At 53.4% G+C, this 27923-nt stretch overlaps 11 protein-coding genes across 11 annotated transcripts; 8 read left to right on the top strand and 3 right to left on the bottom strand.

Annotated features, from left to right (window-relative positions):
* Nucleotides 1-49: 49 nt before the first annotated feature.
* BO80DRAFT_55560 (uncharacterized protein) lies at nucleotides 50-662 on the bottom strand. Its single transcript, XM_025724600.1, has one exon. The coding sequence runs from the start codon at nucleotides 462-464 to the stop codon at nucleotides 156-158; it is 309 nt and encodes a 102-aa protein (XP_025576040.1). The 5' UTR covers nucleotides 465-662; the 3' UTR covers nucleotides 50-155.
* BO80DRAFT_55536 (putative RNAPII degradation factor Def1) lies at nucleotides 580-3659 on the bottom strand. Its single transcript, XM_025724598.1, has 2 exons — nucleotides 3157-3659; nucleotides 580-3079 (listed from the first exon to the last, which is right to left on the bottom strand). The coding sequence occupies exons 1-2, from the start codon at nucleotides 3455-3457 to the stop codon at nucleotides 696-698; spliced, it is 2685 nt and encodes an 894-aa protein (XP_025576039.1). The 5' UTR covers nucleotides 3458-3659; the 3' UTR covers nucleotides 580-695.
* A 792-nt stretch (nucleotides 3660-4451) lies between these two features.
* Nucleotides 4452-6217, top strand: BO80DRAFT_55542 (uncharacterized protein). Its single transcript, XM_025724599.1, has one exon. It carries the CDS (start codon nucleotides 4559-4561, stop codon nucleotides 5852-5854), a length of 1296 nt encoding a protein of 431 aa, XP_025576038.1. The 5' UTR covers nucleotides 4452-4558; the 3' UTR covers nucleotides 5855-6217.
* Nucleotides 6218-6538: 321 nt separating this feature from the next.
* On the top strand, nucleotides 6539-7166 carry BO80DRAFT_434265 (uncharacterized protein; the record flags this gene model as incomplete). Its single annotated transcript, XM_025720859.1, has 2 exons — nucleotides 6539-6584; nucleotides 6688-7166. 2 exons carry the CDS (start codon nucleotides 6539-6541, stop codon nucleotides 7164-7166), a joined length of 525 nt encoding a protein of 174 aa, XP_025576037.1.
* Nucleotides 7167-7540: 374 nt separating this feature from the next.
* BO80DRAFT_405528 (bifunctional saccharopine dehydrogenase/ubiquitin carboxyl-terminal hydrolase) lies at nucleotides 7541-12413 on the top strand (the record flags this gene model as incomplete). The annotated part of the gene is made up of 11 exons (XM_025717719.1): nucleotides 7541-7713; nucleotides 7776-7856; nucleotides 7962-7978; nucleotides 8036-8276; nucleotides 8344-8546; nucleotides 8595-8691; nucleotides 8746-8821; nucleotides 8880-8951; nucleotides 9016-9285; nucleotides 10008-10093; nucleotides 10531-12413. The coding sequence occupies exons 1-11, from the start codon at nucleotides 7653-7655 to the stop codon at nucleotides 12411-12413; spliced, it is 3087 nt and encodes a 1028-aa protein (XP_025576036.1). The 5' UTR covers nucleotides 7541-7652.
* Nucleotides 12414-12893: 480 nt separating this feature from the next.
* On the top strand, nucleotides 12894-14954 carry BO80DRAFT_424541 (RCC1 domain-containing protein). The gene is made up of 3 exons (XM_025719314.1): nucleotides 12894-13314; nucleotides 13431-13930; nucleotides 13986-14954. Exons 1-3 carry the CDS (start codon nucleotides 13113-13115, stop codon nucleotides 14844-14846), a joined length of 1563 nt encoding a protein of 520 aa, XP_025576035.1. The 5' UTR covers nucleotides 12894-13112; the 3' UTR covers nucleotides 14847-14954.
* Nucleotides 14955-15832: 878 nt separating this feature from the next.
* BO80DRAFT_464252 (fructose-bisphosphate aldolase FBA1) lies at nucleotides 15833-17722 on the top strand. The gene is made up of 4 exons (XM_025722640.1): nucleotides 15833-16342; nucleotides 16403-16513; nucleotides 16573-16875; nucleotides 16926-17722. The coding sequence occupies exons 1-4, from the start codon at nucleotides 16235-16237 to the stop codon at nucleotides 17484-17486; spliced, it is 1083 nt and encodes a 360-aa protein (XP_025576034.1). The 5' UTR covers nucleotides 15833-16234; the 3' UTR covers nucleotides 17487-17722.
* Nucleotides 17723-19088: 1366 nt separating this feature from the next.
* Nucleotides 19089-22315, top strand: BO80DRAFT_55330 (putative DUF221 domain protein). Its single transcript, XM_025724596.1, has 3 exons — nucleotides 19089-19332; nucleotides 19386-19934; nucleotides 19999-22315. Exons 1-3 carry the CDS (start codon nucleotides 19252-19254, stop codon nucleotides 22219-22221), a joined length of 2853 nt encoding a protein of 950 aa, XP_025576033.1. The 5' UTR covers nucleotides 19089-19251; the 3' UTR covers nucleotides 22222-22315.
* A 183-nt stretch (nucleotides 22316-22498) lies between these two features.
* On the top strand, nucleotides 22499-23788 carry BO80DRAFT_405518 (uncharacterized protein). The gene is made up of 2 exons (XM_025717718.1): nucleotides 22499-23017; nucleotides 23087-23788. Exons 1-2 carry the CDS (start codon nucleotides 22952-22954, stop codon nucleotides 23375-23377), a joined length of 357 nt encoding a protein of 118 aa, XP_025576032.1. The 5' UTR covers nucleotides 22499-22951; the 3' UTR covers nucleotides 23378-23788.
* A 1062-nt stretch (nucleotides 23789-24850) lies between these two features.
* On the top strand, nucleotides 24851-26485 carry BO80DRAFT_473501 (heme-dependent oxidative N-demethylase family protein; the record flags this gene model as incomplete). Its single annotated transcript, XM_025723167.1, has 4 exons — nucleotides 24851-24949; nucleotides 24999-25149; nucleotides 25200-25924; nucleotides 26079-26485. 4 exons carry the CDS (start codon nucleotides 24851-24853, stop codon nucleotides 26307-26309), a joined length of 1206 nt encoding a protein of 401 aa, XP_025576031.1. The 3' UTR covers nucleotides 26310-26485.
* Nucleotides 26378-27899, bottom strand: BO80DRAFT_380499 (homoserine dehydrogenase). Its single transcript, XM_025716804.1, has 2 exons — nucleotides 27729-27899; nucleotides 26378-27607 (listed from the first exon to the last, which is right to left on the bottom strand). The coding sequence occupies exons 1-2, from the start codon at nucleotides 27754-27756 to the stop codon at nucleotides 26529-26531; spliced, it is 1107 nt and encodes a 368-aa protein (XP_025576030.1). The 5' UTR covers nucleotides 27757-27899; the 3' UTR covers nucleotides 26378-26528.
* Between the last annotated feature and the right edge of the window lie 24 nt (nucleotides 27900-27923).

The following is a 27923-nucleotide window of genomic DNA, read 5'->3' as shown; positions in this document are numbered from 1 at the left end:
CCTCGATTGACAACTACAAATATAGCTACGGTGTTGGAAAAGACCCAGATTCAGTTTGAAACGCACACGCATTACTCCATTGTCTTTTCCCTCGTCATCGTCTCTATAGTGAGTTACTTTTGTACACTGGAAAACAAGGTACAACGCCGTCCCGGTCAATTCTTTGCATTCTTTAACCCCCGTCCCTTGTCCTTATCCAGCCAATTTGCATGAACGACGTCCCAACCGAACCCAAAGAAGTAGTGCAGGAAGTGGAAAGTATGCAGGGTAGATGAGAGCAGGAGAGACATGGAAAGGTTTTCGTCAGACACCGAATCGAGAAGGGGCAAAAGCCGGAGGGCAAAGCAGTAAAGGTGATGTAGAAAAACATTTGAGTATAATAGGAAGACACTGGCAAATGTCGTAAAACCGTGAACAAGGAACATGGATGAAAAGAGAAACAAAGAGATAACGTTTTTTTCCATTCAATACATCATGAGCGCAACCCTGCAGGAAAGATCAACCAAAGATGTAAAACCAGCCAAGCTCTCATTGAGAGTAGAGATTACACACTTGAGAGTGACATAAGGGGAAAAGTGTTAACAAGTGAATATAAGAGGAGATATGTTTTCGAGGGCTGGCCGCGCCCGAGAATAACGGAGGAAAAAGAGCCAATGAAATTCCATCACCCGGAAAAGATGCAACGCCATATCCCTTCAGTGACCGTAGTTGCCTCCCCAGCCTCCACGTCCAGAGTTTCCGTAGTAGTTAGCGAAGCCTGCGCCGCCGTAGTTGCCGTACCCAGTGGGCTGGTGGTGAGACTGAGTGGCCGCAGCCTGATGGCCGCCGAGGGCACCAAGACCTCCACCATACTGAGGGTTTAGGTGGGGATATCCACCGAAGCCCTGCTGGCCCTGCTGACCCTGCAGCGGGGGGAGGCCGGTTTGGGCCTGCGGCTGACCAGGGGCGCTGTTGGTCGCGGAACCAGGACGGTTAGCCTGGGCGAGCGAAGGGCTGGGCCCCGCAGCCTTCGGGGTGTCGAAGCTCTTCGTTTCCTCCGTGGTCACCGGAGGTTGCTGGGTGATTGGCTGGTTCTGTCCAAAGCCGCCTTGAGTGCGACCAAAGACATCCGACATGCCTGACCCGAAGGCAGTGGAGCCGGCGGCCGCGGACTGCTGGCTCTCAGATGGCTGAGCGGATCCGGTGCGGCCGTAGACCGAGTCGCGACCCGGGATGGCCTGGTTGAAGGTAGCTGCTGTTGCAGGCGATGAAGAGTGCTCGTAGGAAAAGGCGTGAGGTTGGCCATACATTCCAGCCTTGCCGCCGTACGGGCCATATTGGTTTCCATAACCGTACTGAGTGCTGTGAGGCATGTAGTGGTCGTCGTATCTGCGAGCGTCATCGTACATCGGGCGGCTCCTGCCGTACTGGTTCATCTGGCCAATATACGAGGCATAGTGGGGGTTGGAGTAGTACGGATATCCGTATCCGTAGCTGTGAGCGCCCTGGCCAGGCATGTGCTGAGCCGTAGGGGTCTGAGTAGCGCCGGGAAGGGTGGGGTTAGGAGTGGTGTGGCCGCTGTTGGGAGCTTCAACATGACCGTAGCGGCTAGGAGGTTGAGTGGTGGGAACGTGGGGCTGCACCTCGGCGCCTGAGACACCAAATCCTGCTCTCTGGGCAGCCACAGTGGCGTCTTGAGACTGACCGTAGGTGCCGTAGTAGTTATAGGGGAGGCGTTGGTCGACGGCGTAGAATGGAGAGTACTCGCTACCGGTCGTGACGGTAGGCTGAACAGGAGCTTGGTTGGCAAACGGCTCCTGGATCTGGGGCTGAGGCTGCGTAACCTGCTGGGTGAAGGGGTCGTAAGGCTTGTGAGCATCCGTGTAGCGGGCGAAATCAGTGAAGGAGTTCTCAGCGGCAGACACCTGGGGTACGGGAGGAAGTCCCGGAGCCGGACGAGAGACCGCAGGGGTTTCGGTAGGTGCCTGAGCCTGGGTGGAAGGGGGTAACGAGGCACGAGGAGCAACAGGAGAGTGTTGAGGGGGCTGAGCACGGGTCTCGGCCTCTTCTCTATTCTCATCAATGTCAACATCAGCAGCATCGCCGTTCAATCCCATGCTGCCGAATTGCACAGCGGCGCGATCCACAGCGTGATTTCCAGGCATAACGACTGCTTCCTGTTGTTCCATGACACGGCGTTGAGTGCCAGGAGTCCGTGTGCTCTGCTTGAAGGCACTGGCAGGGTAAGTTCCGGGAGCAGGACGGGTGGGAGTAGCAGCCGCTGCAAGATTGACAGAGTCAAGAGCACTGCCCACGGTGCTAGCTGCGGTAGCTGTGGGGGCAGGGGGAGAAACATCGGGGATCTGGGCAAGGTTGTTCTTCGTCAAATCATCCTTGGGAGCAGGGACATCAGCGGAAGGAGTAGCTGCCGCGGGTTCTTCTTCAGCGGCGGGCTGAGGTTGAGGGATAACTGGCTCGGGTGCTTTCTCTGCAGGAACAGGAACGGGGACGGGAACCGGAACCGGAATGGGAGCCTGGGCAGGAGTAGGTGTGGGCTCAGCTGGCTTCTGCTCCGCTGCAGGTGCGGCAGCAGGCTTCTCGGGAGCAGGTGCGGGAGCGGGAGCGGGTGCAGGAGCAGGTGCAGCAGGCTTCTTCTGAGGAGGCGGCGGCGCAGGTTTGGCAAATAAGCTAGCCCAGCCCTTCTTTGTGCCTTCCGGAATCACGCCGGTCTTGGGTGCCTCCTTGGCGCCGTCGTCGATGGGTTCTGCGGCGGTTGGCTCGACATCGGCAGTCTTTTCGGACTTCGTCGCCGGGGCAGGCTCGGGAGCAGCTACAGCCGTAGCTGTGGTCTCCTCAACAGAGGTGGCGACAGCTGGCTTCTCTGTGCGGGTTCCATTGGTATGAGCACCGGCCCTGCCACCACGACCACCACGACCACGGTCACCACGGGCGCGACCACGACCCTCAAAGCCACCACGTCCACGACCTCCTCGAACAGGGGGAACGACTGTCTCGGTTGGGGCGCTCTGTACCTCCTTGGTCTTAGGGCGGCTGCGGTCCGTAGTCTTCTTCTTCACCTCACCCCATTGAGCGACATTGCCTGGGCAGATAGAAGCAGCGGTGTCAGCAGAGAGCCAGCAGTCCTGAGCTGTTCCCGGTAGTGGGAAGAAACCGTACCTTCACTAATGCGATCAATTGCCTCCTCAAGGTCACCGTCCGCATCCTCCAAAGCAAAGACCAGATCCTCATCAGTCCAGTCAGAGAACAACTCCTTCAGCATGGGCAGAGTGTCCGAGTATTTCTTCTTCATCTGGCCAATTTCGCCCTCGTCTTCGTATGCGGTAGGTGTGCCGTCTGAGTTGTCTGCCTTTGTGGATCTGCTACCACCTCGACCACCTCTGGAGCTATAGCCGCCACGGCCACCGCGGGCAGATACTCTGCCACGAGAGGCAGAAGGCCTTGTTTGAACTTCAGACATATCTGTTGATGGTATTTATGATTCTCCCGAATGGAGAAATAAGATGAAGGAAATGGAGAGGACCCAAGGTGGACGAAGGGAGGAAAACAAGGTGCGGCTAGTGGGAAGAAAAAGCGGGTAAAAAGGTCGTAACTTAGTACGGTAGCAATGATGAGATGCAGCCTCACGAGAGAGGTCAGCACCAGAACCACTAAGGGCACACAAGGGCCGCCAGGGTTTTGTTTTGGGGAGGGAAGTGAGGAAAGAGATGGAAGAGACAAGTGAGAAAAAGGATGCAAAAGACACAAGAAAAGGATAAAGGGAAAATGGAGGCAAGGAAATAATAATTAGAGAGGTGAAGGGGGAGGAGGTGCAGAAAGTTTAGTAGGGAAAGACTACTACTTAGCAGCAGATCGAGTTCATTGAATGGATGGGGTTCGAGCGTGGATGGAACGGAAGGGGAAGAGAAGGCGACTTTCGGTCGGTCGCTCGGTCGGTCGCGTTGGTTGCCCGCCTCCGTTTTTAGCGAGCAAGCAAGCAAGCAAGCAAGCAAGCAGGCGCAGTGTTACTTCCCTCCTTTACCAGACCGGGTACCCTAACGACGACGACTATCTCGACTATGTACAGTTTGTAGATAGATACATCCTTCGTTCTCTCTGCTCTTGCAATGATCGGTATGCCATTTACCGATGAGGGGGGTTTGGGTTTGGGTTTCTAGGTTGCCTCCGTCGAGGATGATTTCGTCATCACTACTACTAACTAGTTAGTTAGTCACTACGAGGATCCGATATCATGTAGACCACCGCAGTGATGACGATGGCGTCGTGGGAATGCGATCGACTCCTCCGCTGTCCATCCGGAAGTAGATACATCAATGCCGGCTGGTCGACCGGCCAACTCAATTGAGGGATGGATCATGTCCATCCCCTTCCTGGGCTTCGTCAGGCTGATCGCGTGGTGAGGTGGCAGCCCTTGCTCACCGCCCGTCGTTTCGGGCCCAAACCTCTCGTGACTTGCGGGATAAGCATCTTCCCCGGGCAGCAGGTGAAAGGGACCATTTGTCGATAGTCTTCGACCCCCTCGCCCGCTTTTTGTGACTGACGCTGTGTAAAACCACCCGCCATGAGAGCTACACCGGCCGTCAAGTTTCCTTGGTCTAAACTTCACCTTCCCCTGCCCCGCACCCCACGTCAGTCTAAGCAGCTCCTCAATGCTATCACATCCTCCTTCCGTCGTCAGCTCGACCGTGAATATCCGACAAATAAGCCTTCCTTGTCCAACCACAGCCATGCCCCGGAAGAGCCTTCACCAGCAAAGTCCAATTCCTCGGCCCATGCGACGGATCGACTGATGCACAACATCTTGAACAACCCTCTTTTCCGAGTGAAGCCCTCGGAGTCTGCTATCTCCAGTAATACGTCGGGCATGCGCGATGCCAAACAACGAAGAATGCTGACAGAACCCATGGTGGTATTCGACGAATTAGCCGCTGCAGGACACGTCGAGTCAAAGGACCTTTTCCTATGTCTACAGTATCAGTTGATGCTTGCAAGGGCGAGTGGTGACGTCGTGAAGGCTATGAAAGATTCCAAAGCCGGCACCAAGGTTGTCAACTGGTGGCGTGCATCAAACTGGGACGATCGGGTGAAAATATTTCAACACCAATCACCCAGACAAGTCCGACAAAAATCCACCGGCCTACTACGAACGTCTACCACCTTGCTAAAGTTCATGGTCGCAGAGGGCATGCAAGATACTGTCCTACTATGGTGGATGAAGTTGGCCGCTCCTGATCCTAGAGATTTCAGTAGTTATATCGATCGAGACACTACAAATTTGTGGGCTAGATGCCTTCTAACTGATCTTGTGGCCGCTGAAATCCAATATGGGGGCGGCTTAGGCTCTGCTATGCGGTACTATGTGCAGGTGAACGACCTGTATTTCTCCAAGTATCCGGACGGCAAGCATGACAAGAACAGCCTATTTCGAAATGCCGGTTACTATCTGTTCATCAACCTTAGTCTAGGGACGCCAGACAGCGGTGGCAAAATTCCCACGAGCCTCTTCTCAGAATACTCCAGGGCGTTCTCTCGTGCGTATAATTCGGAACTTATCACAGCCTCTCTGGCTCTGCATCATCCCACACAACCCGATCCGAGACCATTCCTCCAATTCGTTCGTGATTATGATATGGCGGCATTGCAGGCACTATCGAAAATCAAACGACGCGTGTTCGCGCATAGTTGCTCGGTTGCAATCCGCATCTTGACGGACCGGGGGAAGCATAGGGATGCCGCATGGTTGTCAGGTGTCTTACGATTGTCGGATGAAACAAAGGTCGAACATGACGCACCAGCATCCGAGCATGAAAAATCATCGCTTTCTGGGCTACTGCAAATCGAGTTGGCCTTGACCTGATCGATGTAGTTATTCACCTGCAATGTTTGTGGTATAAATCTCGGAGAAATTGGACTACAATGCTTCCATTACCCCGGGCAAAGCTGCAAAATTGATGTCTACCATTCGAGTCACGAATTCAGGCGGAAGAGCGCAGATCGGGACAAGATCCCTCAGCTATGTCTGGCCGCCAGCCAGCCAGCACCATCAATGCCTGGAAGGTCACACTGAACCACCACCACCCTGGACACCAATACTCCGCATTCGGCTCCACACCTGCCGCTAAGGGAGGCTGTCTCCTCTTCTTGGCGTGCTTACACTCAAGGAAAGCCCCAACACATCTAGGGCTTATCTATGGCCCCTCGAGCTGAGCATCGGATCATCTGTCTAGTGGCACCGTGGATTACTCGATCTGACATGCGCTGACACCCGAGAGGGGGACAACCGAGATTGCGTGTGGCGTGAAACGGGTTAGCGCCCCCTGATCGTGCCTTAGTAACCGTCACCGCGCAACCTCACCTCTCGCCCTCTCGATCCCTTTCTACCAGCGACACTCTCTGGGCGTTTATTCCCTAGCCAGTAATACTCCAATCCATTGGGCCAAGGGTCGCTTGTCGTCACATACCATAAAGTGTGCAGAAGAGCTCGACCTCTCTTTATCACGCAACGTTATTACCGGGTTATTCTACTAGACTGCGTACCGCCATGGCTTCCGGACCCAGCAGTATTCTCAACGTAATTGCATTCTCAGGTATGTCTCCGTATATTCATCTGAGCTCCCTGTGCCAGCTACGCCCCTGTTTGATTTTCGCGGACTATGTACACCTTCCCGGTAATGACATTTCCACTATCAGAACCAACCAATGGCGCCGGTCATGTAGCCAAATCCTCCCTTGCAACCGAGCCTGTGAAGGATATCGAGCCTACACCAAGTTCAAATTTTGATGAAGCAAAGCATACCAGTGAGACTACGTCTGCCCAACAAATCTCCGATACTGCGAATGCTGTTCCCAAGGAATCCGCTGGCGAGCCGAGAGTAGGCAACAAGCGAGCGTATGAGCCGACTTCTCCGCCAGTGGACGCAGATAGAACTGGCACCGAGAAGGCTACAGAACCTGCGCCCAAGAGGCAGAACACCGATGCAGAGGATGCCAGAGCACCGCATGGACCATCGGCTCCTACAGCCGCGAAGAACACTAAAAGAGGCCAAGCTACGAACAGGGATAACAAAAAGGGAGGGCGCCCCAAGAAAGCGAAAGCCACTGTCAAAAGAGACCTCCCCACAGATGGTATTGGTAGCCGAACACGCAGTCGCACTAAGATTGCTTCTTGAGCGCCCTGGCACCTGCCTTGATGACATCGGATATGGGCTTTCGACTCGAAGATGGTGTTCATTAAGGTACAAGCTGGGAATATAGTGACTTATGGTATGGAAGTATATATTTCTTTAGGTAGTGATGTAGGAATGAACACGGCTGGTAGCCTCATGTATGGCCTATGGCCCTGACATACGAAGTACTAGAGTCATAGCGTAACTAGTATCATCATGTGTTGCCAGGCCATCCCCGGGCCACTAGTTAGTTATTCAGGGCAGGGCTTTGTAATAAAGTTGTCTCAGATCGCCGACATCGGCGGAGATTGGGCTTGCTGAGTCACATTCCCGGAACGGAACCACCGTGCACCCCCGCTATCACCAGAGGGGCAAGTCTGTGTCATAGGTCTAGCAGTGATAGCATTAGTTTCTGATCGAAGATCTTTAAAATTTTTGATCTCTAACATCAACTCACTGCAGAGAACCACCAATTGCCATACTATAATCATGTCTTCTAACAAGATCTGGCTGCGTGCCGAAACTAAGCCCGCCGAGGCTCGGTCTGCCTGTGAGTATTGGCCCTTTCACTCGCAGGTCATGGCGCTGGGGTATTAATGTGCTGTCTTGTAGTGACCCCAACAACCTGCAAGGCTCTTATCGATGCCGGATACGAAGTGACAGTTGAACGCTCGACACAGCGGATCTTTGATGGTAAGATTGACTGGCATAACTGCTAAGCAGTAGTTATATCCCTTAATACCCCTAATAAATTACAATCGGTTCGAGAACGTGTCTAACTTGGCTATTGCTCTCTAGACGAGGAATTCGCGAAGGTACGAACATTCACACAATCTCTCAGTTGAACAAAACCTCATACCAGCCTCTTCTAGGTCGGCGCCCCGCTGGTGGAGGAAGGTTCTTGGGTGAAGGATGCACCCAAGGATGCCTACATTCTGGGTCTCAAGGAGCTCCCTGAAGACGATTTCCCTCTTGAGCACGTTCATATCTCCTTTGCGCACTGCTACAAGCAACAAGGTGGCTGGGAGAAGGTCCTCAGCCGCTGGCCTCGGGGAGGCGGTACTCTCTTGGATCTTGAGTTCCTCACTGATGATGTTGGCCGAAGAGTCGCTGGTAAGGATTGAGGACTCCCTCTTGAACGTCTCTTCAGCGCAGAAGCTGATTTTCTTTTGTATTCTAGCTTTTGGTTGGTCGGCTGGGTACGCAGGGTCCGCTTTGGCTGTCAAGAACTGGGCCTGGCAGTTGACGCACCCTGAGGGCGAGCCTTTGCCTGCAGAGGCCCCGTATGCTAACCAGGATCGCCTGATCGAGTCTGTCAAGAAGTCCCTCGAGGCTGGTAAAAAGCAGTCTGGCCGCTCCCCCAAGATTCTCGTTATCGGAGCTGTGAGTTTTCTATCATCCCTCTTAATAGCATATCTGACAATGCCGCAGCTTGGTCGTTGCGGTAGTGGCGCCGTGGATTTGGCCAAGGATGTCGGTATCCCAGACTCCGATATCATCCGGTGGGATATCGAGGAGACCAAGAAAGGTCCGTTATGGCTCACCCCGTATAAAACTTTTGTTCACTAACATGTTTCTGCAGGTGGTCCTTTCAAGGAAATCGTCGAGGATGCTGATATCTTTGTGAACTGTATCTATCTTGCGTCCCCCATTCCACCGTACGTGACACCCTTACTGAAACAGTGCCCTGGTCCTGTACGCTAACATGATGTATAGCTTTGTTACCCCGGAGACCCTTACTTCTCCCGCTCGTCGCTTGTCAGTCATCTGCGACGTGAGCGCTGATACGTAAGGCTCATATTCCCCCATCTAAAAACAACTCGCTGATCGGTGTACGACATCTCGTTGACAGGACCAACCCACACAACCCTATCCCGGTCTATAATATCACAACCACCTTCGACAAGCCTACGGTTCCCGTCACTGTGTCAGGCGGAGACCAGATCGCTGGCTTGAGTGTGATCAGCATCGACCATCTCCCGTCTCTTTTGCCCCGTGAGAGTTCTGAGATGTTCAGCCAGGCCTTGCTCTCTAGCTTACTCCAGCTGAAGGACCGGCAAAATGCCCGTGTCTGGAAGCAGGCTGAGGATCTCTTCGATGAGAAGGTTGCCACATTGCCTGAGTCCCTGCGGGCATAGGACAGGCATTATTTTGAGGCATCATTGCATAAAATGTGAATACTGATCGACCGTTACGATGCTTCCCCGGGGAATTTCATGAATAATTGAGTATTGGCAAGTTAGGTTATGAAACTAGTTGACTAGATTAGAGCCAACAAGAAGTAATCAAATTAAAATATGTATGAGCTCGTTTACACAAGTTCAAGTGCTCCTGTTCCGTAGTTGTAGTTGTTTCGTAGGTTAGTCCATAATAGAGGTCTGAGGCTGAGGCTGAGGCAATCCCAGGACAATCGGTCCGCCCCTCTCCGTTTTCGTCCCATCACACCAAGCTCACCCGCTCATTGCTCCCCATGGGGGTACGTGGGATGATTCGTTTCCTATCAGTTCTGACTTGGAACGCACATGCTACACCTAGAAATTGCCGGCATGACAGTTCATTCGTTTCATCGAATTCAAAATCGCCAGGCTATCTCAGGGGGCAGCGAGGGATCTGCACGCTCCAACGAGAGTCCTTCGTTACAAGTCTGCAACCGCTTCAAACACACAAATCTGCAGATCTACAAACTATCGGGCTCGTATAGGATCATTCTATGATCATCAGAAATTTGGGAGGATGACCCTATTGTAAAACTCTATGACAAGATGTGGGGGTCATGAACCGCCTTGGAAAGCGTCGGAGTGTCCCGTCGGTGCGCTGAGAGAATGGCGGGTGCTCGGCGCTGAGGAACATCCGAGAATACCAAGCAAGACACAGGCATCAGCAGCATCTCTACCGCCAATCGACGAGGAGTGTTCCATTGCGACTGTCGCGTTGAACGGGATTATCGGATCTTCTTGCGTTGGCATGCCTTGAAGCGGGATACCAGCGCCTCTTACTACTCTATTTTGGTGAGACCGCTGTCATTGGCGGCCCCCTCCTGTCTACCTGAAGTTACCCCATGCCCTCTCCACACCCTCGGCTTTATGGAGACTGCTGCTGACTGTGATCCCGCTCGTAGTTACCGGCAACTGATCGAAGTCCGTTCTGAACCCTTGGACAGCTGAGGCCCGCATATATAAGAGAGGATTCGAGTGCAGGAGGGAATTTCGACTTTGCTCGTCTTGGCACCGGCTTTCCGTGTCTGTTCGAACTGTTCACTCTCATGGCACATCTTTCAATGGACCAACCATAGCATTGACCTCGTCCAATCCTGTCTCCCGCGTATCCCAACCCCCTCTTCTCGCCTATATATCTCGGTGTGTTTGAGGCTTGATGCAGGAAAAGTCGACCACTGTCGCCGCTTACGCGGCGGGCGCATCTCTTGCGGCTATCGCTCTGTTCTACGTCTTCGGGCCCAACTACACTATTGATGGAGACGAGTCACTCGATAGTACCCGCAAGAAGAACATAGTGGGTTTATCTAATCCTGCCAATGACTGCTTCATCAATTCTGTCCTGCAGGCTCTTGCGGGGCTTGGCGATCTGCGTGTCTACTTGATCAGAGAGCTCCATCGACGTGAACTGGACGGCCCCGAGATATATAATATACTTCCTTCTCCGGAAGAGATGCCACGGGATGGAAAGCCTGATAGAATAAGGGAATTACAGCTAGGAACTATCACAAGAGCGTTGAAGGAGATGCTGGATCGATTGAACGAACGCCCAATCTACAAGAAGACTATCTCCGCACGGCCTTTCATCCAGTCGCTCGAATATGCATACCGGACACGCATCAGTCGCAACCAGCAGGATGCACAGGAATTCTTGCAGATCGTCGCGGAGAGGCTTTGCGACGAGTATCATGCCGGCGTTAAAGCGCGACAACGAGCAAAGGACATGATTGGACCGTCAGCAGGCCTGGAGATCATAGAACCAGACGATGTGTCTTCCCCCAAGACTCCTGCTGAAGTAGAGGTGCGGATAGATGACGGATCCGAAACCGGTCTCCCGGCCATCATCGACAACAAGCTCCGAGAAATTGACCATGAGCATGGCTTTCCATTTGAAGGCCGGCTTGAGTCTCAGATTGAGTGCCTGTACTGCCACTACCAGTATAGGCCTAATCAGACTTCTTTCGTGAACCTGACCTTGCAAGTGCCTCAAAAGAGCTCTACCACTCTCAGCGCCTGCTTCGATGGTTTACTCAAAACCGAATACATCGAAGACTTCAAGTGTGACAAATGTCGATTACAGCATGCCGTTGAACTGAAGATCCAGGAACTGCACCGCACACGCACCAAGGATGACCGAAAACAGCTCGAGGCGGAAATTGAGCGAATTCAGACGGCACTCGCTACAGACCCAGAGGGGCCCTTAGAGGGAGTCACCCTGCCACCTTCTGAACTCGCTCCCAAGCGAAGGATTGCGCGACATATGCGGATCACGACCTTCCCCAAGATCGTCGCCATTCATCTTTCGCGATCGATCTTTGACCAAAGTAGTTCCACCAAGAACGCCGCCAAGGTGTCTTTCCCGGAGAGGCTTCCCCTCGGCGGTATCTTGAGTCGGGAGTGGTTTAGACTGCTTGCAATTGTCTGCCATAAGGGCAGCCACCACAGCGGACACTACGAGTCATTCCGACGCAATCATCTTTATCCACCCTTCTCAACGCCAGACGCGTTCAGCTCGTACGCCCAGAGCCGGGCTGCTAGCGAAAACCCATCCGAAGCCCCTAGTCCTCAGCTCAGAGCTCGCAATTCCTCGGACACTGAGCCTGCAAATCTCAACATCTCCACGTCAATAGCCTCTCCGACTCGCTCCTCTCAGCTACAACCCCCTCCGTCACCCACCCCTCGGCCGACATCGAGCCCACGGGTCTCTTTCCAAAGTACTCGAACCAAGTCATCAACCTCCAAGCAAAACCTCTCACCCGTGTCTGACCCGCACAGCCCATCATCCACGGAGGGTGGACGTTGGAGCAAGTCATTTTCACGAGCATCCTTCACCAGCGACCGTAGTACACCAGCCACTTCAGTCGAAGCTTCGACCGGTTCCAAACCCCGGCTTCACCGCCGCCGCAAGCCGAACGATCGGTGGTGGCGCATCTCCGACGAGAAAGTCAAGGAATGCAAGACATCCGATGTTCTGGGAATGCAGCGCGAGGTTTATCTCTTGTTTTATGAGATCGAAAAACCGACACCTGGCGTATAAGGAGCCATTTGTTTTTCTCATCATATATAGGGGAGGAAAAAGGGGTAAAAAAGCTGAACTGATGGCATGTTAAATAACTAGACGAGGATGTCGGAGTATATATACCGATCGCACCCATGTAAGGAGCAGTGTGCATATATGACAGTATGCAAAAAGGCATCTAAAGTATATTAGACACATGCACAATCCACTCGTTACAAACTCTACTATTTACTAGATAGATATTCTTTTCACTCCATCATGAAAATCGGCCTTATAACTCCCACATTCCACCCCCTGACCGTCATACAATGGGCTGCGTCCCTTGACAACCGGCAACCCAGTCATATCACCACCGCCTTAGTCAGAGCAGTTACACCCGATCCGCCCTCCGCCCCCAAGGACACTCCCTGATTGGAGCGCACAACGCCCTGTTCCAGTTCCGACATCCCTTCCTGCCATCATTTCATGAATTATTTTATTGTTATTGTTTTTTTTTAACTATTTATTATCACACAACGCCGCCACCACGCCCTGTTCTTATCGCACAAACCTCACTTCTGACATATACATTGGCCTACCTACTTAATTGTCTGTTTATCTAGGTATAGCACCGCATTTCGACATCATTTACCGCCAGATCTTCCACGGGACATTAACATTATTTCCTCCTAGCTTCCTTGTATTGTGCTTCATTAAACAAACAAGACAAGAATCACGATGCCCCCCAAACGTGCAGCCGCTGGCGCCGCGGCTTCCAAGCGCAAAGTCGAGGCTCCCTCGGACACCAAGATGAAAACCACGGAAAAGAGCACCAAGGCTACCCTGGTTTCGAGAAAGCGGAAGGCTGTGGACTCGGTCGAGGAGACCACCTCAGGGGCTGCGACTACGGCTCCGGCGCGCGTCACGAAGAAACAGAAGGGTAAGTGTTGGGCTGTTGTTGTTTTTGTGCGACTTGGACTGTTTTGTTTTGATCCGTCTCCCGCGTTTCGGTCGTTCGGGAAGGCCGTGCTAATGCAGTCTGTTGGTTTGTGGTAGAGGCTCTGGCTATTATCAACCACGCGCCGACGCAGAAACTCGATGTTTATGTTTTCGGTACGAATTGTTATGGAGAGTTGGGTCTGGGTGACGCGACGAAGAAATCGGAGATTCCTGGTCCGGTGTTGAACCCGAAGCTGTCGGCCGAGACGGTCGGTGTCGTGCAGTTGGCTATTGGGGGTGTGCATTCGGCAGCTCTTACGCATGACAATAAGATTCTTACGTGGGGAGTGAATGACGAGGGTACCCTAGGTAGGGATACAAAGGAGGAGCGCAAGACCGAGAGTGCGGATGGTGCCAGTGGGGAGGCTAAGGAGGCTGAGTCCGACTCGGACTCGGATGATGATGAGGTCGATCTCAACATGAAGGAGGCCACCCCCACCGCCGTGGACTCTGCTCTTTTCCCCGATGGCACTGTTTTCACACAGGTCATTGCAACGGATAGTGCCACTTTCGTTCTCACCCAGGAGGGTCGGGTCTATGGTTGGGGCACTTTCAGAGTGAGTTCTCACGAGGCTCTCCGATAATTGTTTTTTTTTGGCTGACAGTCAATAGGGAAGCAACGGCGTGATCGGTTTCTCCCCCGAAACGAAGATTCAAAGACAACCGGTCCTGGTCCCCGGTCTCGAGAAAGTGACCCAGCTTGCGTCTGGCTCACAACACGTGCTGGCATTGACTGCCAAGGGCGCCGTTTTGACCTGGGGATGCGAAGAACAGAACCAGCTTGGACGGAGAATATCGGGGCGTCTGCACGGCAAGCTCGAAAGTCTCATCCCCGGGCAATGTGCTATCCCTTCGGACGTTGTGAGCATCGGTACCGGCTCTTATCATTCCTTCGCGATCCGCAAGAACGGCCGGGTCCATGCTTGGGGTTCCAACAACTTCGGTCAGACAGCCGTCCCCATGAGCGCGGGAGAAAGCGATGCTGTGGTCCTTTACCCGACCGAAGTCAAGTCTTTCCGCAAGCAAAGCAAAATTATCTCCATTTGCGGTGGAAAGGATCACAGCGTGGCTGTCACGGAAGATGGCAAATGTCTATCCTGGGGACGTGTAGACAACAAGGCCCTTGGTATTTCGCTCGAGGACATGCCGTCAGATGATATCGTGCACGATGAGCACGGGCGACCTCGTATTCTGACGATGCCAACCCCCCTTACTGAGATCAAGGAGGAGGTTGTCTTCGCAACAGCCTCCAGTGACCATTCGTTTGCCATCACTAAAGACGGCAAGGCGTATAGCTGGGGCTTCAACGTACAGCGCCAGGCTGGACACCGCGATGAGGATGAGGTCGAACGACCGACACTCCTCCAAAACAAGCACGTCAACGGAAAGAAGCTGGTGTCTGCTTCTGGAGGAGGACAGTTCAGTATGCTCGTTGGAGCGTACTCACCGCAAAAGAACGAAGCTGATGCCTGATCTCCTTTGAGACCAGCATTTTGCAATCGTTCTTGTTACCCCATTTGCATTGATCTTTATGTGTATTATTATATGAAAGCAGTTATTCCTCCAATCAACGGTTTTGATATCTGCGCTCCGAGTAAAAGTGGATTCTGACTACTGGTGGGCACCTCAGCCGGTTACTTTCGATGCGTGGTTTCTAAAGGGATATGGCCTAAGCAGGTCTGGCCAACCAACCGGCCGTACGAGACGTGGACGTTGAGCGTCTTCGCCGATGGTAATCCGGTTTTAGGCCCGGGTTGAGGGCATCCCCAACCCGGGGTTGTCCCAGGGCTCCACACATCGGCGGAAACGCACCCCTCTTACCTTAATTTCAGATCAGCTGGACCGGGGAAGGACAGTCTAGGCCGTGACCGGCAGAAAGGCAGCGAAGTGGTTGGAAGGCCGAGCAACGAGAACGGAGGAAAGGCCCTGCTAATTTCTCCGGCATTGAATGAAGCACGAAAGAAACACGGAGAGAAATGGGTCAATGTTTTCGGAGGAAGGAGCCAGCAGGGCGCAGTAGCCGAGCTGGTTGTCCAGTGCAACCGGTTGACAACAGCCCACGTAAAGGTGGATGATGATGTACCCTCCAGGCTCCAGTAGGTATCTGAACTCTGGGCAAGAGGCACTTGAATTTCTTCCCGGGACTTGAGAGGATATTGTATCCACACTTCCAGCAGGCCGGCAGCTGCAACCCGACTCAAGGCTCATCCAGGCTGATCATGGAGTGCATCGTCGAACTCGGACCGAAGGGAAGGTAACCGAATGATGTCATGTGATGGGAGCGGGGATTCCCGGGAGGCCGCCAGCCTGAGGCCGCCAACAGCGTCATTGCGGGCTTCCGATCGAACCCCACCATTGCAGCAGGGAAGGGAACAAGATGGAAGCATCATCGTCGTAGCCTCGGACGGGATTCATCCGGTGGTGTACACGGTAGTAAGACTTAAGATCTGTACGGCATCCTCAATTGATCCCCTTTTCCCCCTCGAGCTTCTTCTCTTCTTCTGTCTTCCACAGCATCACCACGAGCTTCCCCCTCTCCGTGGAACCCCAACCGGTCACTGATTTCATACTGAACACATCATTCCCCACCACCCGGTGAGTCCTTCGAGCACCACTTGCCCCTCCATGTCCCAAGTTTCCCCCTCCTCCTGCTCCTAGTGCTTCGCTGCCCCTCCTTGCCCGTGCTCGTCATTTAAATGTCCAGCTCCGTATTCGTCGCTCGGTAAAGCTTTTAGTCCTCTGGTGCAGAATTTATTTGGTTCCTCTGTCTCGCTCCTCTCTCTCGTCCTTTCTTCCTCTCCATCTATCAACCAATCAATTACTCATCACTTTCCTCCCCTTAGTTTTCAATAACCATCACAATGGGTGTCCTCGAGCAACTCTCCCGCAAGTCCGGTGTCATCGTCGGTGATGACGTCCTTCGTCTCTTCGAGTACGCCAAGGAGAAGGGCTTTGCCATCCCCGCCATTGTAAGTCTCACAGCCCCTCAACCACCCCGGATCAAAGGACTGACAGGCTCCATCACATAGAACGTGACCTCCTCCTCCACCGCTGTCGCTTGCCTTGAGGCTGCCCGCGACCAGAACTGCCCCATCATCCTCCAGGTGTCCCAGGGTGGTGCTGCCTACTTCGCTGGCAAGGTATGTTTCAGAACCTCAATATGGGCGTCCGAAAAAACACAGCTGACGATACACTCCAGGGTGTCAGCAACGATGGCCAGAAGGCCTCCATTGCCGGTGGTATCGCCGCTGCCCACTACATCCGCAGCATTGCTCCCACCTACGGTGTCCCCGTCGTCCTCCACACCGACCACTGCGCCAAGAAGCTCCTTCCCTGGCTCGATGGTCTCCTCGACGAGGATGAGCGCTACTTCAAGCTCCACGGCGAGCCCCTCTTCTCCAGCCACATGATTGACCTGTCTGAGGAGCCCGTCGAAGAAAACATCCAGACCACCGCCAAGTACCTCCAGCGTGCTGCCCCCATGAAGCAGTGGCTCGAGATGGTATGTTCTGATCCTCTGCGGGAGGGAAACGGAAGACTGACTTTGATTAGGAAATCGGTATCACCGGTGGTGAAGAGGACGGTGTCAACAACGAGGATGTTGACAACAACTCCCTGTACACTCAGCCCGAGGACATCCTCGCCATCCACAACGCCCTCGCCCCCATCAGCCCCTACTTCTCCATTGCCGCTGGTTTCGGTAATGTGCACGGTGTCTACAAGCCCGGCAACGTCCGTCTCCACCCCGAGCTCCTCCAGAAGCACCAGGCCTACGTCAAGGAGAAGATCAACTCCTCCCAGGACAAGCCCGTCTTCTTCGTGTTCCACGGTGGCTCTGGTTCCTCCAAGGAAGAGTACAAGCAGGCTATCAGCTACGGTGTTGTCAAGGTCAACCTCGACACCGACATGCAGTTCGCCTACATGGCCGGTATCCGTGACTACATGCTGAACAAGAAGGACTACCTCCTGACCTCTGTCGGCAACCCCGACGGTGAGGACAAGCCCAACAAGAAGTTCTTCGACCCCCGCGTCTGGGTTCGTGAGGGTGAGAAGACCATGACCAAGCGTGTCCAGGAGGCTCTGGCGGACTTCAACACTGCTGGCCAGCTGTAAAGGTCTTGACGTTAACTTGATGATATGTGTCTTCGGAATATGACGAAATCAGATACCAGTACATGAAATAAGCAATCTAAGAACGACAAAATAAGTTGTTTGTTTGACCGTAACCAGGAGCAATGATCGAGGGCAATTGGCTGCCTTGGGGGTGCTGGGTTTGGATCGAACGGAGTTGCGAGTGGGTGATGATGTATGTAGTCTTGAGGACGAAATATAGTAATGTCTGTTGTACCAAACTGTGCGTGAGATGTAATCTTTTCGGCGGTGCTGCCCAGCGATGACTTCATTGATCGCAGTGCCCCACGGCCCGTACTTTTACTACAAAGTAGGTAATGGAGTATGTCTCGGGACCTCAACCTACCCGAGTCCCGTAGAGTAGGAAGTCCGAAGTATAAATAGAATCATGTACGCGAATCTGCCAGCTCGGGTGTATGATCGTCATTGAGGCCAACCAGCGAGTGAAAGCGTTCCCGTGTATATCAGGTCTCTGGCTCATCACTGCACCAATGCAATCCTTTCTCGAGGTCCTTGCTGACTGCTGACTACTAGAGTTTCCGTCCGCAAATGTGCATGATTCCATTGGTAGGTCATAACTGTCGTTAGACCCTGAATCCTGGCTGATTTAGTGGCCCTGCCTTCTGCCAGTCCTTGGCCCCCCAGCTGCCCCTTAATTCTGACCGTGAGCAATGGATCCTCACTATTGGCAATAGTGGTGAAATAGCCATGCAACCACTGGGATGGGTTACATAATCCGAGAGATCAGATGTACCTTGCCACCTGAAGCCACATCAGCCGGGAGCTGTGTATCATGGGGCACCGCAGTCCGCTTCCGCCATGACTTCTGATGTGCCCAATGGGATTGAGAGGGGCTTTGACCTTTATCATGTATCGGATCCAGTGCCACACTGAGTGCTGGTCAGCCACACTGGTATGGTCAGGTACGGTATTCGGAGGAGGTTGCCAGAAGTAATGGCCAATCAAGCGTGCGGATGCCCCAAAATTTAGTACTCCACCGCGTGTGGTGGTGTCTCAGAAAGTCGGCACTAGTCCGAAGAAGATTAGAAGACTTTCACACTGGTGGAATCAGATTGGCCCACCCAAAATAGCAGCCGGTCGAGGACGGGGCTTGAACCAACCAGCGTGCCCGAGTGGATCAGGGCTGCTGTGATTTTGACTTTTCTGTTACTGAAGTGCTGGGCGTCCGTTTCTGAGGCGGTCACTGCTGGCACGTCCGGCCGTCACTAGCCATCAAAGCGTGCGAGTAGAACGAGCATGGGTGGCCTGAACGAGAACAAAAGGACGAGGTGGATGGGATCACGCAGGGTACCATGACAACCGATGGATCAGACCTACATCGTACTCCGTACATAGATCGGCCTTCCCCGTCGATGTCAGGGCCAATGGGACCGACGACGATGGATTCTGCATGGTGCATGCACCCCGAGCCCGCCTGTCAACCAGGCCTGAATGCCTGATACGTACCTCCGGTACGTAAAGGCGGCGGCATCCCCAGAGGAATGAGGAATGATGGGCAACGGCCACTCCAACCTTTGTCGTCGTGGGTTCCAGACCCGCCTCCAACAAAACCCACTCGGCTCTCTGCTTCTCCATCATCGCTCATTTTCTTCCGCGGCCATCCTTTCGTTTATCTGGATCGGTTTCACACTCGTTTTCTTCTTTCCCGGCCGGCGGTTCTGTCCTCTCTCATTGTCTTTCGCGCCTCCTCCCTCTTCTCCCTCCATGCCGCCTCGCCTCGCCCGACATGTATCCTAGCGCTCTCCAGCAGCGCGATGATCCGACGGAGCAATTCCTCAAACTCATCTCGAATCCTTTCCAATCTGCCGTATGTTCACCCGCCATTCTCAGTCTTCGACAATCAGCTAAGATCCCCAACAGTTCCAAGTCAACGCCATTTGGGCTTCCTTAGCCACCTCTGCAGGCTTCTCTATCCTCCTTGCCCTACTGTTCTCCCTCTTCCGCCCTCGTCACTCGGTTGTCTATGCGCCCAAGGTCAAACATGCCGATCACAAACACACCCCGCCTCCGGTGGGACGGGGCTTCTTTGCCTGGCTCAAACCTGTCCTGCGTACCAAGGAGCCCGCCCTGGTCGATTGCGTAGGCCTCGATGCCACCATGTTCGTCCGTTTCACTAAGATGTGTCGGAATATTTTCATCATCTTGAGCGTGATCGGTTGCGGCGTCATGATCCCGCTCAATCTCACACAGAGTACGGGAGACACGGTATCTCAATTCGGGGCGTTTGCTACGATGACCCCACTCTATGTCACCACTGACGCCATTTGGGGCCAAGTCTTTTGCGCCTGGGCATTCGATGTAATCGTTGCTATTTTCCTCTGGAGGAATTACCAGGGCGTGTTGAAGCTGCGGAGGAAGTACTTTGAAAGCCCCGAATATCAGCGCAGTCTCCATGCGCGAACCCTGATGGTGCGTTAACCGGTGGAGCCAAGGTTGAGTTTCAATATCTATTTACTGACTCGTATGCTGGTAGATCACTGATATGCCACCGGCTGCTCGATCGGACGAAGGCGTCTTGCGTCTGACAGATGGGGTGAATCCGACCGCTGCTGTCCCACGAGCCTCCATCGGCCGCAACGTCAAGGGACTGCCCGGCCTGATCAAGGAACACGACGAAACCGTACGCGAACTCGAAGCCGTTCTGGCCAAGTACCTCAAACGTCCAGATCGGCTCCCCGCGAAACGTCCGACCATGCGCCCTCCCCGAAAGGAAAGAGAGGAGCATCCCAGCGGCAATGTGGATGCCATTGATTATTTGACGGACAAGATTAGAAGGCTGGAAGAAGAAATCAAGCACGTTCGAGCATCAATCGACCGACGGAACGCTATGCCTTTCGGTTTCGTCAGTTGGGATATGATTGAGCATGCCCATGCCGTTGCTTATACCGCGCGCAAAAAGCACCCAGAAGGGACAACGATTGTTCTGGCACCTCGGCCTGATGACCTCATCTGGGAAAACCTCCCGTTGTCGAAGTCTGCCCGCAAATGGAAGCGATTTCTTAGTGCCATCTGGGTGACGCTTCTCACGCTGGTGTATGTCGTACCTAACGGCTTGATTGCGATCTTCTTGTCCAATTTATCCAATCTGGGCTCGGTCTGGCCAGCTTTCCAGACATCGCTCACAAATAGTCCTTACATCTGGGCTGCAGTCCAGGGTATCTTGTCCCCAGCCGTGACCTCCCTCGTCTATATCATTCTACCTATTCTCTTCCGTCGGCTGGCGATCCGGGCTGGCGACGTTACCAAGACCTCTCGAGAACGTCATGTTCTCAGCAAACTCTACTCGTTTTTTGTTTTCAACAACCTCATCGTCTTTTCTTTGTTCTCTGCAGCGTGGACCTTCGTCTCCGCCGTCATCGATGCCGAAAACAAAGATGAAAACGCGTGGCAAGCGCTCAGGGATGGGGCCTTCTATACCAAAGTTGTGAGCGCCATGTGTCAGGTGTCGCCGTTCTGGGTGACATATCTGCTGCAGCGGAATTTGGGAGCCACTATCGACTTAGTCCAACTGGTCAACGTTTTTTGGGTCTGGTTCTCCAAGACGTTTCTCTCGCCCACGCCTCGACAGGCTATCGAATGGACGGCCCCGCCGTCTTTTGAATATGCAAGTTACTATAACTACTTTCTGTTCTATGCCACCGTGGCTCTTTGCTTCGCCACATTGCAGCCGATCGTTCTCCCAGTCACCGCCTTGTACTTTGGCCTGGATGCGATGATGAAGAAGTACATGCTGCTGTATGTCTTTGTAACCAAGACAGAGTCCGGGGGTCAGTTCTGGCGGGTTCTGTTCAACCGCATGGTTTTCGCCATGATCCTTTCCAACATTGTCATTGGGTTTGTTGTCATGGCCAAGGGCACGTGGAACATGGTTTATTGCGTGGTTCCCACCCCCTTCCTGATGCTGGCCTTTAAGTTCTACTGCATGAGGAAGTTCGACGCCGACATCACGTACTACAACCGCGCGAACCTGACGGATGCGGAAGCCCTGGCAGTCAGCAAGCCGAACAAGAGGGCTTCAGAACGGCTTAATTCGAAGTTCGGCCACCCGGCTCTCTATAAACCACTAATCACACCGATGGTGCACGCCAAGGCAGCGGAGGCCTTGAAGCGCATCTACCGCGGACGGCTGGGAACCTTCGAAGGCGAAGGCGATTACTCGGACATCGCCATGGATACGATGTCGTCTGCGCAACCGGGCAAGTCCATGATGGACAATGCAGGATCCTCGGCACCGTTCGAAGTGGTTCCGGAGAACCACTTGGACTTCTCATACTACAAGGACCGCCCAGATTTCCGGGACGAGTTCGGTGGTGGGATCTACGGCCGGCCCGACGATCTGATGACCGAACGCTCGCAGACGCCGGCCAGTGCGCTGGGCGAGTGGTCGCCAACCTCCTCGCGCGCATCGTCTCCGGCCCCGTCGCTGCCGTCGCTGTCCGGCTTGAGACAGCATGACCCGTACGACCCGACGGCGAACGAACATATCCACCCGGCCTTCCGCGTGCCGGCCCCGATGGGCGGAGGGATGTATCACCAACGCAACGAGAGCGAAACCGAGCTGCTCAATTATGCGCAAGGCCCGGCGATGAACGAGACGGCGACGCCGTTGGATCGGTGGCGGACGAGGGGATATGGACCTGTAGAGCAGGACGATCCCAGCTTCACCTCGTACGAACACTACCGGATGGCACGCTAGATGATTGTGATTTATAGCGATAACGATTGTGCATAGAATTGGGATGGGATTGGACGGCGTACGGAAGTCATGTGCCTACGACTATTTTGATTAGAATCGCTGTACATAGATTGCATATAAGCGTATAAACTGATTTGGTTAGACGTTGGGCATTGTACCTATATATTAAGAACTCTTTATAGCTACAGATGGTACTCCGTACTTCGTGCGGGGAGCCCGCGGTGGAAGCTAAGCAATTACCCGAAAGGGCCGCGCTCGTCTTCTCGCCAAGTCGGCCGGCGATCATCAATTCCAGGAGTTTCCCCTGTTTACCGGGTCTATCCAGTTTCTCTTCGCCTCGGGGATGCCGCCGCTTGTTGTTTCTATCTTCTCCGCACTTGACTGACGGACTCGCGCTCATTAGCCAGCTTGCATCACACCACTGCCTGCCTCGCCCGCCCTACCACCGGATCTCCGGAGACCAGCCGGCCTGCCAGCGTGCACAGTATATCTACGATCCCTCCTGCCAGCGCAGCGCACCACCACCCATCCTCAATCCTAAACCAATCCTCCGATCGTCGTGCAAACCCCTTCCCCGATTATACATCTGCAGGGAGACCGGACCGCCTCTGACCGCCACACCGATGCTTCCGACGCCAGCTGAATAACCCAATACCTACCTACCTACCTACCTCCATAGCTATACAACCGGTTTTACAAGAAGCCACCAACCAGATCTTTCACCCCCATTATGGCGTGGTACTCCCTCCTCCCCGCCGACCTTTCCTACATCGAAACCTGGGTTGTGCGCATATTCGTCCGTTTCCCCCTCTCCCCGGACCCTCCTGAATGCGGGCAGAAGCTAATATACGTCAATCGCGGGCAGATCTTCCTCGGTTTCGTGTGTATATTTCCTTGGGCGACGCTTCTAATCTTCGATATATGTTTGTATGTGTGGCGGATGGTGACGTATGAGTTTCCGGTCGTGGGGGGTCGAGCGCGCGGAAAGCAACGACCCCGGGCGCCGAGTTTGAATGAGCGGCCGGATGGTCAGCCTCGAGTGTTGGTGGGTTTGGGAGGTGGGAGTAGTGGGAGGGAAGAGAAGGAGTGGGAGGTGGAAGAGTTGAAGAGGAGGGTGGTTGTTGGGGTTGGGGTGGATACAACTGGTGGTGAGTGAGTGGGTAGAATGGTATATTTAGGCGGTGGATGTTCTATATGGCTGGGTGATATTGTTTCCGGGTGTTGGTGTCTGGCCTCCTGGTGAGAGCTTATCGACTTTATGCTTTGATGCTTGGGTGCATGCTGCTGAGGCGTGATTGTGATTTTAGCATATTAATACCCTGTATATATACTCTCTGTGGGTGATTTAACGGCTGATATTTGTTTGTTTGGTGAAGCGTTCTGCTGGAGATACCTGCTGTCTACTTTACTGTTCCTTCGTTGCTGATAATCCCTGGTCACAGGGGTTGCTCATTGTTCATGATATGCCAGAGGTGGCTCGTATTATTAGTACATTTTATCTCCTGTGTATAGCTGCTCTAGTATATGAGACTGATGCCTCTCACGTTTAGCTAGCACCGTGTTAATGATGGAGTACCAGTGGTCAATGAAGGTGTGATAGATGCCACTTCCATGCCTGTTTAATCTAACTGCTTTCCTTCATTTTTCGCACCCGTATTTCCCCTCCTTTCCCACCCAACTCAGTCAAAGCTACACCCTTTCAAGACCGGCCACAATCATACAAAAAGCCTGCTTTTGTCTTCAATCATCTGATGCAAGCCACCAAAAAGTAGATTGCTGCGAAAGTCAAGAGCATCACCAATGGTAAGCTTCCCAAGCTGAGGTTATAAAACGGTCCAGAAGGTTCAATCCCAATCCATGTTGAGTTCTGGAAGCATGCTAACTTGCTACGACTCTATCACAGAAAAGCATCAAACCACAACTCCTTGTATAATGGAAGACAGCCCAGACCGATAAGTCGAATGCATAGTGCGAAGGCAAGCTAAAGCCGTCAATAGCTGGCAGGTGTTATACACTATATCCTTCAGTGCACCCGATGTTCCGATGCTTGCAGGCTCACTGAAGCTTACGGATCTCACTAGGCTAGTCAGAATCACATCCTTTATAGACATGTCTCTATATGACCCGTCACTGTACCATAGTCTTGGTATGGCATCATCACAAGCAGCTTTCTTCATTCCTAGGCCTTTCGATAATTGCGCTATATCGCTCAAGCTTCTACAGCAGAGTACGCTTTAAGATACGGTGACTGGCTCAGAATATAGTTATCGCCAAGTCATAGTACCTTATCAGACATAAGCACACCAGCCTGTTGGCAAGGTCAGCTGCATATCGGAGAACCGGGGAGTCGAGATCGTCACCAGTCCGACCAACTCAGATAGTAACAACGAAGCTTGCTCGTGCGGGGATCACCCCGCAGCATCTCTTTGCTATCTCCAAACGGCAACCCTTTCCCTCGAGCATTATGCCGAGTCGGTGAGTTCGTGCAATCGGAGTTGGGCGGGCATGTCAGCCAATCGCGGGCCGCGATACGCTGGATGTATACACTGATGACTGCGATATAAGTAAGGTGCGGCTCCTACCTGGAGACTTCCTCATATACCATCATCATTCATAGACTCCAACCATCATGGTAGATCTGGACGCCTGGATTCTCCATATCCAACAAAACCCAGTTGTGGTGGTCTTCCTCGTCCTCGCCCTCTGGCTGTTTGCACGATGGAATCGAGTACGTCTACCTACCTTCTATGGACAATCACCAGCTAACAACATGACAGCAATCATCTCAAGCAGCACCCGGTTCGCTCAATCATGACAGCCAGGAGCAAGGCACCTACCCCCCAATCACCCCCCTCCCAGCCTTCAACTGGGAAACCACCGAACCCACCAAATACCGTCCATTCAAGCCCAAGTACCACCTTAGCATGGGTATACCTCCATATCTATCACTTCAGAAGCACGATTAACACTAAATTCAGCCCTAACAACAACTGACATCTCCCACCTCATCCCCATGGACAAGACCTACAAAGAGCGCCTCGCCCTCCGCCAAAACCTGCTCGCCCAGCACCCCACCGTCGTTGTGGGCGTAACCCCCGAAGGACAAAGAAGAGACAGTCCCGTCTTCGCCGCCATCACCGAGCTCTACGAGTTCATAGTAAGCGAATACCTTCCCACCAGGTACCCAACCATGTTCATTCTCGAATCATCTGAACGAAACGGAAAATCCAAAACCCTCCACAACAAGATCACCAACCAACGAATCCCCCTTCCTCACCCGGGCACAGCTCGAGAGATCCTCACCACGCTGGGCACCTTTGTCGACGAGGACTTTCTCGTCTTACTCCCGGACCCTTCCACCACCAGCTCTCCATCCCCCTCCTCTGAAAAGGTCCCCGATGTTGAAAACATAAAATATACACTAGAAGCATACACGACATTCTACCCGGCCGGATTCGACACGCGCGAGAAGTTGGGGAAGAGACTCTCAACCATCCATGATCCGGTACCACGCTACAAGGAGAAATTGGAGAAGAGCATGGATCGATTCTTCGCCAGATTGGAAATAGGCAAAGTCGTGCAGAGGGTGAATTGGAGTGTTACCACGGAGGGGACATCGTTGTTTGCTGCTTTTGGGGGCGTGCATGGGGATGATGAGAAAAAGGAGGAGGTTATGAATGTGGAGGAGGTAGATGGGGAGAAGGTATGTTCTTTATCTTCCTTTCTTTCCAGTCGCCTAACCCCTCTCCCTGTTCCTATCTCTCTACCCCTTATCTATACCCCAACCCCCCTCTATAACCCTCACCATCACTTAACCCAACCCAACCCAACCCACAATAACTAACCAGATAATACAGACCCGCCTCCGCTGCGAACGCCAAACCCTCCACCGCCTCCCCCGAACCAAAGCCCTAATCTTCACCTTCCACACCTACACCTACCCCATCCAAGAGATCAAAGACGAAGGACTCGGCGAGGACCTTGCAGCGGCCATTGACGGTCTGAAAGAGGGTAATGTACCTGAGATTCATGGGTATAAGCGGGGTCCGGTGTGGGGGGAGGCGGTTAAGGCGTTTTTGAGGAGGTAGATTCATTCATTTTAACTTATAAGTAGGTTTATAGTATGTTGGTTTGGGGTGGGTTAAGTAGGGGGATGGCTTGGGTAGAGAAGTGGATGGTATAAATACTATCTATCCTAGGTGTTTGTTTGGAATTTGTATCTGCATGAGTATGAGTCGTTATTTTCTTTTGCCGATTTAGATCTAGAGCTTTGCCCGCTCATCTATCGAGTTCATAGGCAAACAGATCTACCGCAGTCTGTGCATAACCTTGAGCAAATCCGCCGTGACACCCATAGCAGTGACATCACCACCGGCACCCGCACCCTGGATGATAAGCGGGTTGCTGCCATAGCGCTTCGTGTAGAAGCTGATAATGTTATCACTGCCCTTGAGGCCAGCAATGGCACTATCCTTATCGAACTTCTGCAATCCCACGCGGACCTCCTTCGAAGCCACATCGATGCTACCCACGTACCGAACCACCTTGCCCTCCTTCTCGGCACTCTCCTTGATCTCCGTCATCTGGGCATCAAACTCACCCAACCGGTCCATGAACGCCTTCGCGCCCTCGGCCGACGAATCCAGTCCCTCCAATTCCTTCGGAATCAACGACTCCACTGGGAACGCATCGGGCGACTGCACCTCCAGTCCGACCAGACGGGCGAGGATAGTCAACTTCCGAGCCACATCCATACCATTCAAATCATCACGGGGATCCGGCTCCGTGTATCCCAACTCCTTGGCCTCAGCGACAACCTCACTCCACTTCCGACCAGCCCCGGATCCACCGACGGGCGCAAAGGTATTGAACAAGAACGACAACGTTCCCGAAAACACACCCTCAATGCGGGTGACCTCGTCTCCGGTGGACACCAGGTCCAGGAGCGTAGAGATGACGGGCAGACCGGCGCCAACGGTACTCTCGTGGTAAACGTGAGCGTTACCCTTGATCGCGGAGGCGAAGATGTTCCGGAAGAGGGACAGGTCGGAGGAGAAACCCTTCTTGTTGGGGGTGACGATGGAGATACCGGCGCGGAGGAAGACCGGGTACGAGGCGGCGAGGGCCGGGTCGCTGGTGTTGTCGACCAGGATGGCCCGGCCGGGAGCCGAGGAGAGGTAGCTGGCGATTTCTTCGGGGGAGAGGGCGCCGGACTTGGTCAGGTCGGGGTTCGCGCTGGCGGTCTTCCAGTCGGCGGCGATGCCGGGGAGGTAGGTCGGGGTGGGGGCGAGGAGGGTTTGGGAGGAACGTGCCAGGAGGATTAGCTTCGGGGCATCGGGGAGGCGAGAGAGCTGCTGGAGGAAGGCGGTGCCGACGCCGCCGACACCTGATGGAGTGGTTAGTATTTTAATTGGGTTGGTGGTGATTCTTCGTTGGAGTCGAGGTTGTAGTGACGATTCTTGCAAGGGTGGATGGGGAGTGCTGCTAGAGTGAAGGAACGAACTCACCAATAACACCGAGGTAGAATTGAGACATGTTCAATTAGGCTTGAGCAAGTAGACAGCAAACTTGACAGACAGAAACAATTGACTCGATAGAAAGAAGAAGTAAAAGAGAGGGGAGAGAATGAGTCGGAGGGAGGGGTGCGCGGGGCCATCCTTGATCGGCTTAGTCATCGCCCTATATCGGCTCCGACTCGATGA

This window comes from Aspergillus ibericus (assembly GCF_003184845.1).
Source record: "Aspergillus ibericus CBS 121593 unplaced genomic scaffold BO80scaffold_16, whole genome shotgun sequence".
Lineage (NCBI taxonomy): Eukaryota > Fungi > Ascomycota > Eurotiomycetes > Eurotiales > Aspergillaceae > Aspergillus > Aspergillus ibericus.
Note: the sequence above shows the minus strand (reverse complement) of the source record. Positions and strands in the feature narration are given on the sequence as shown.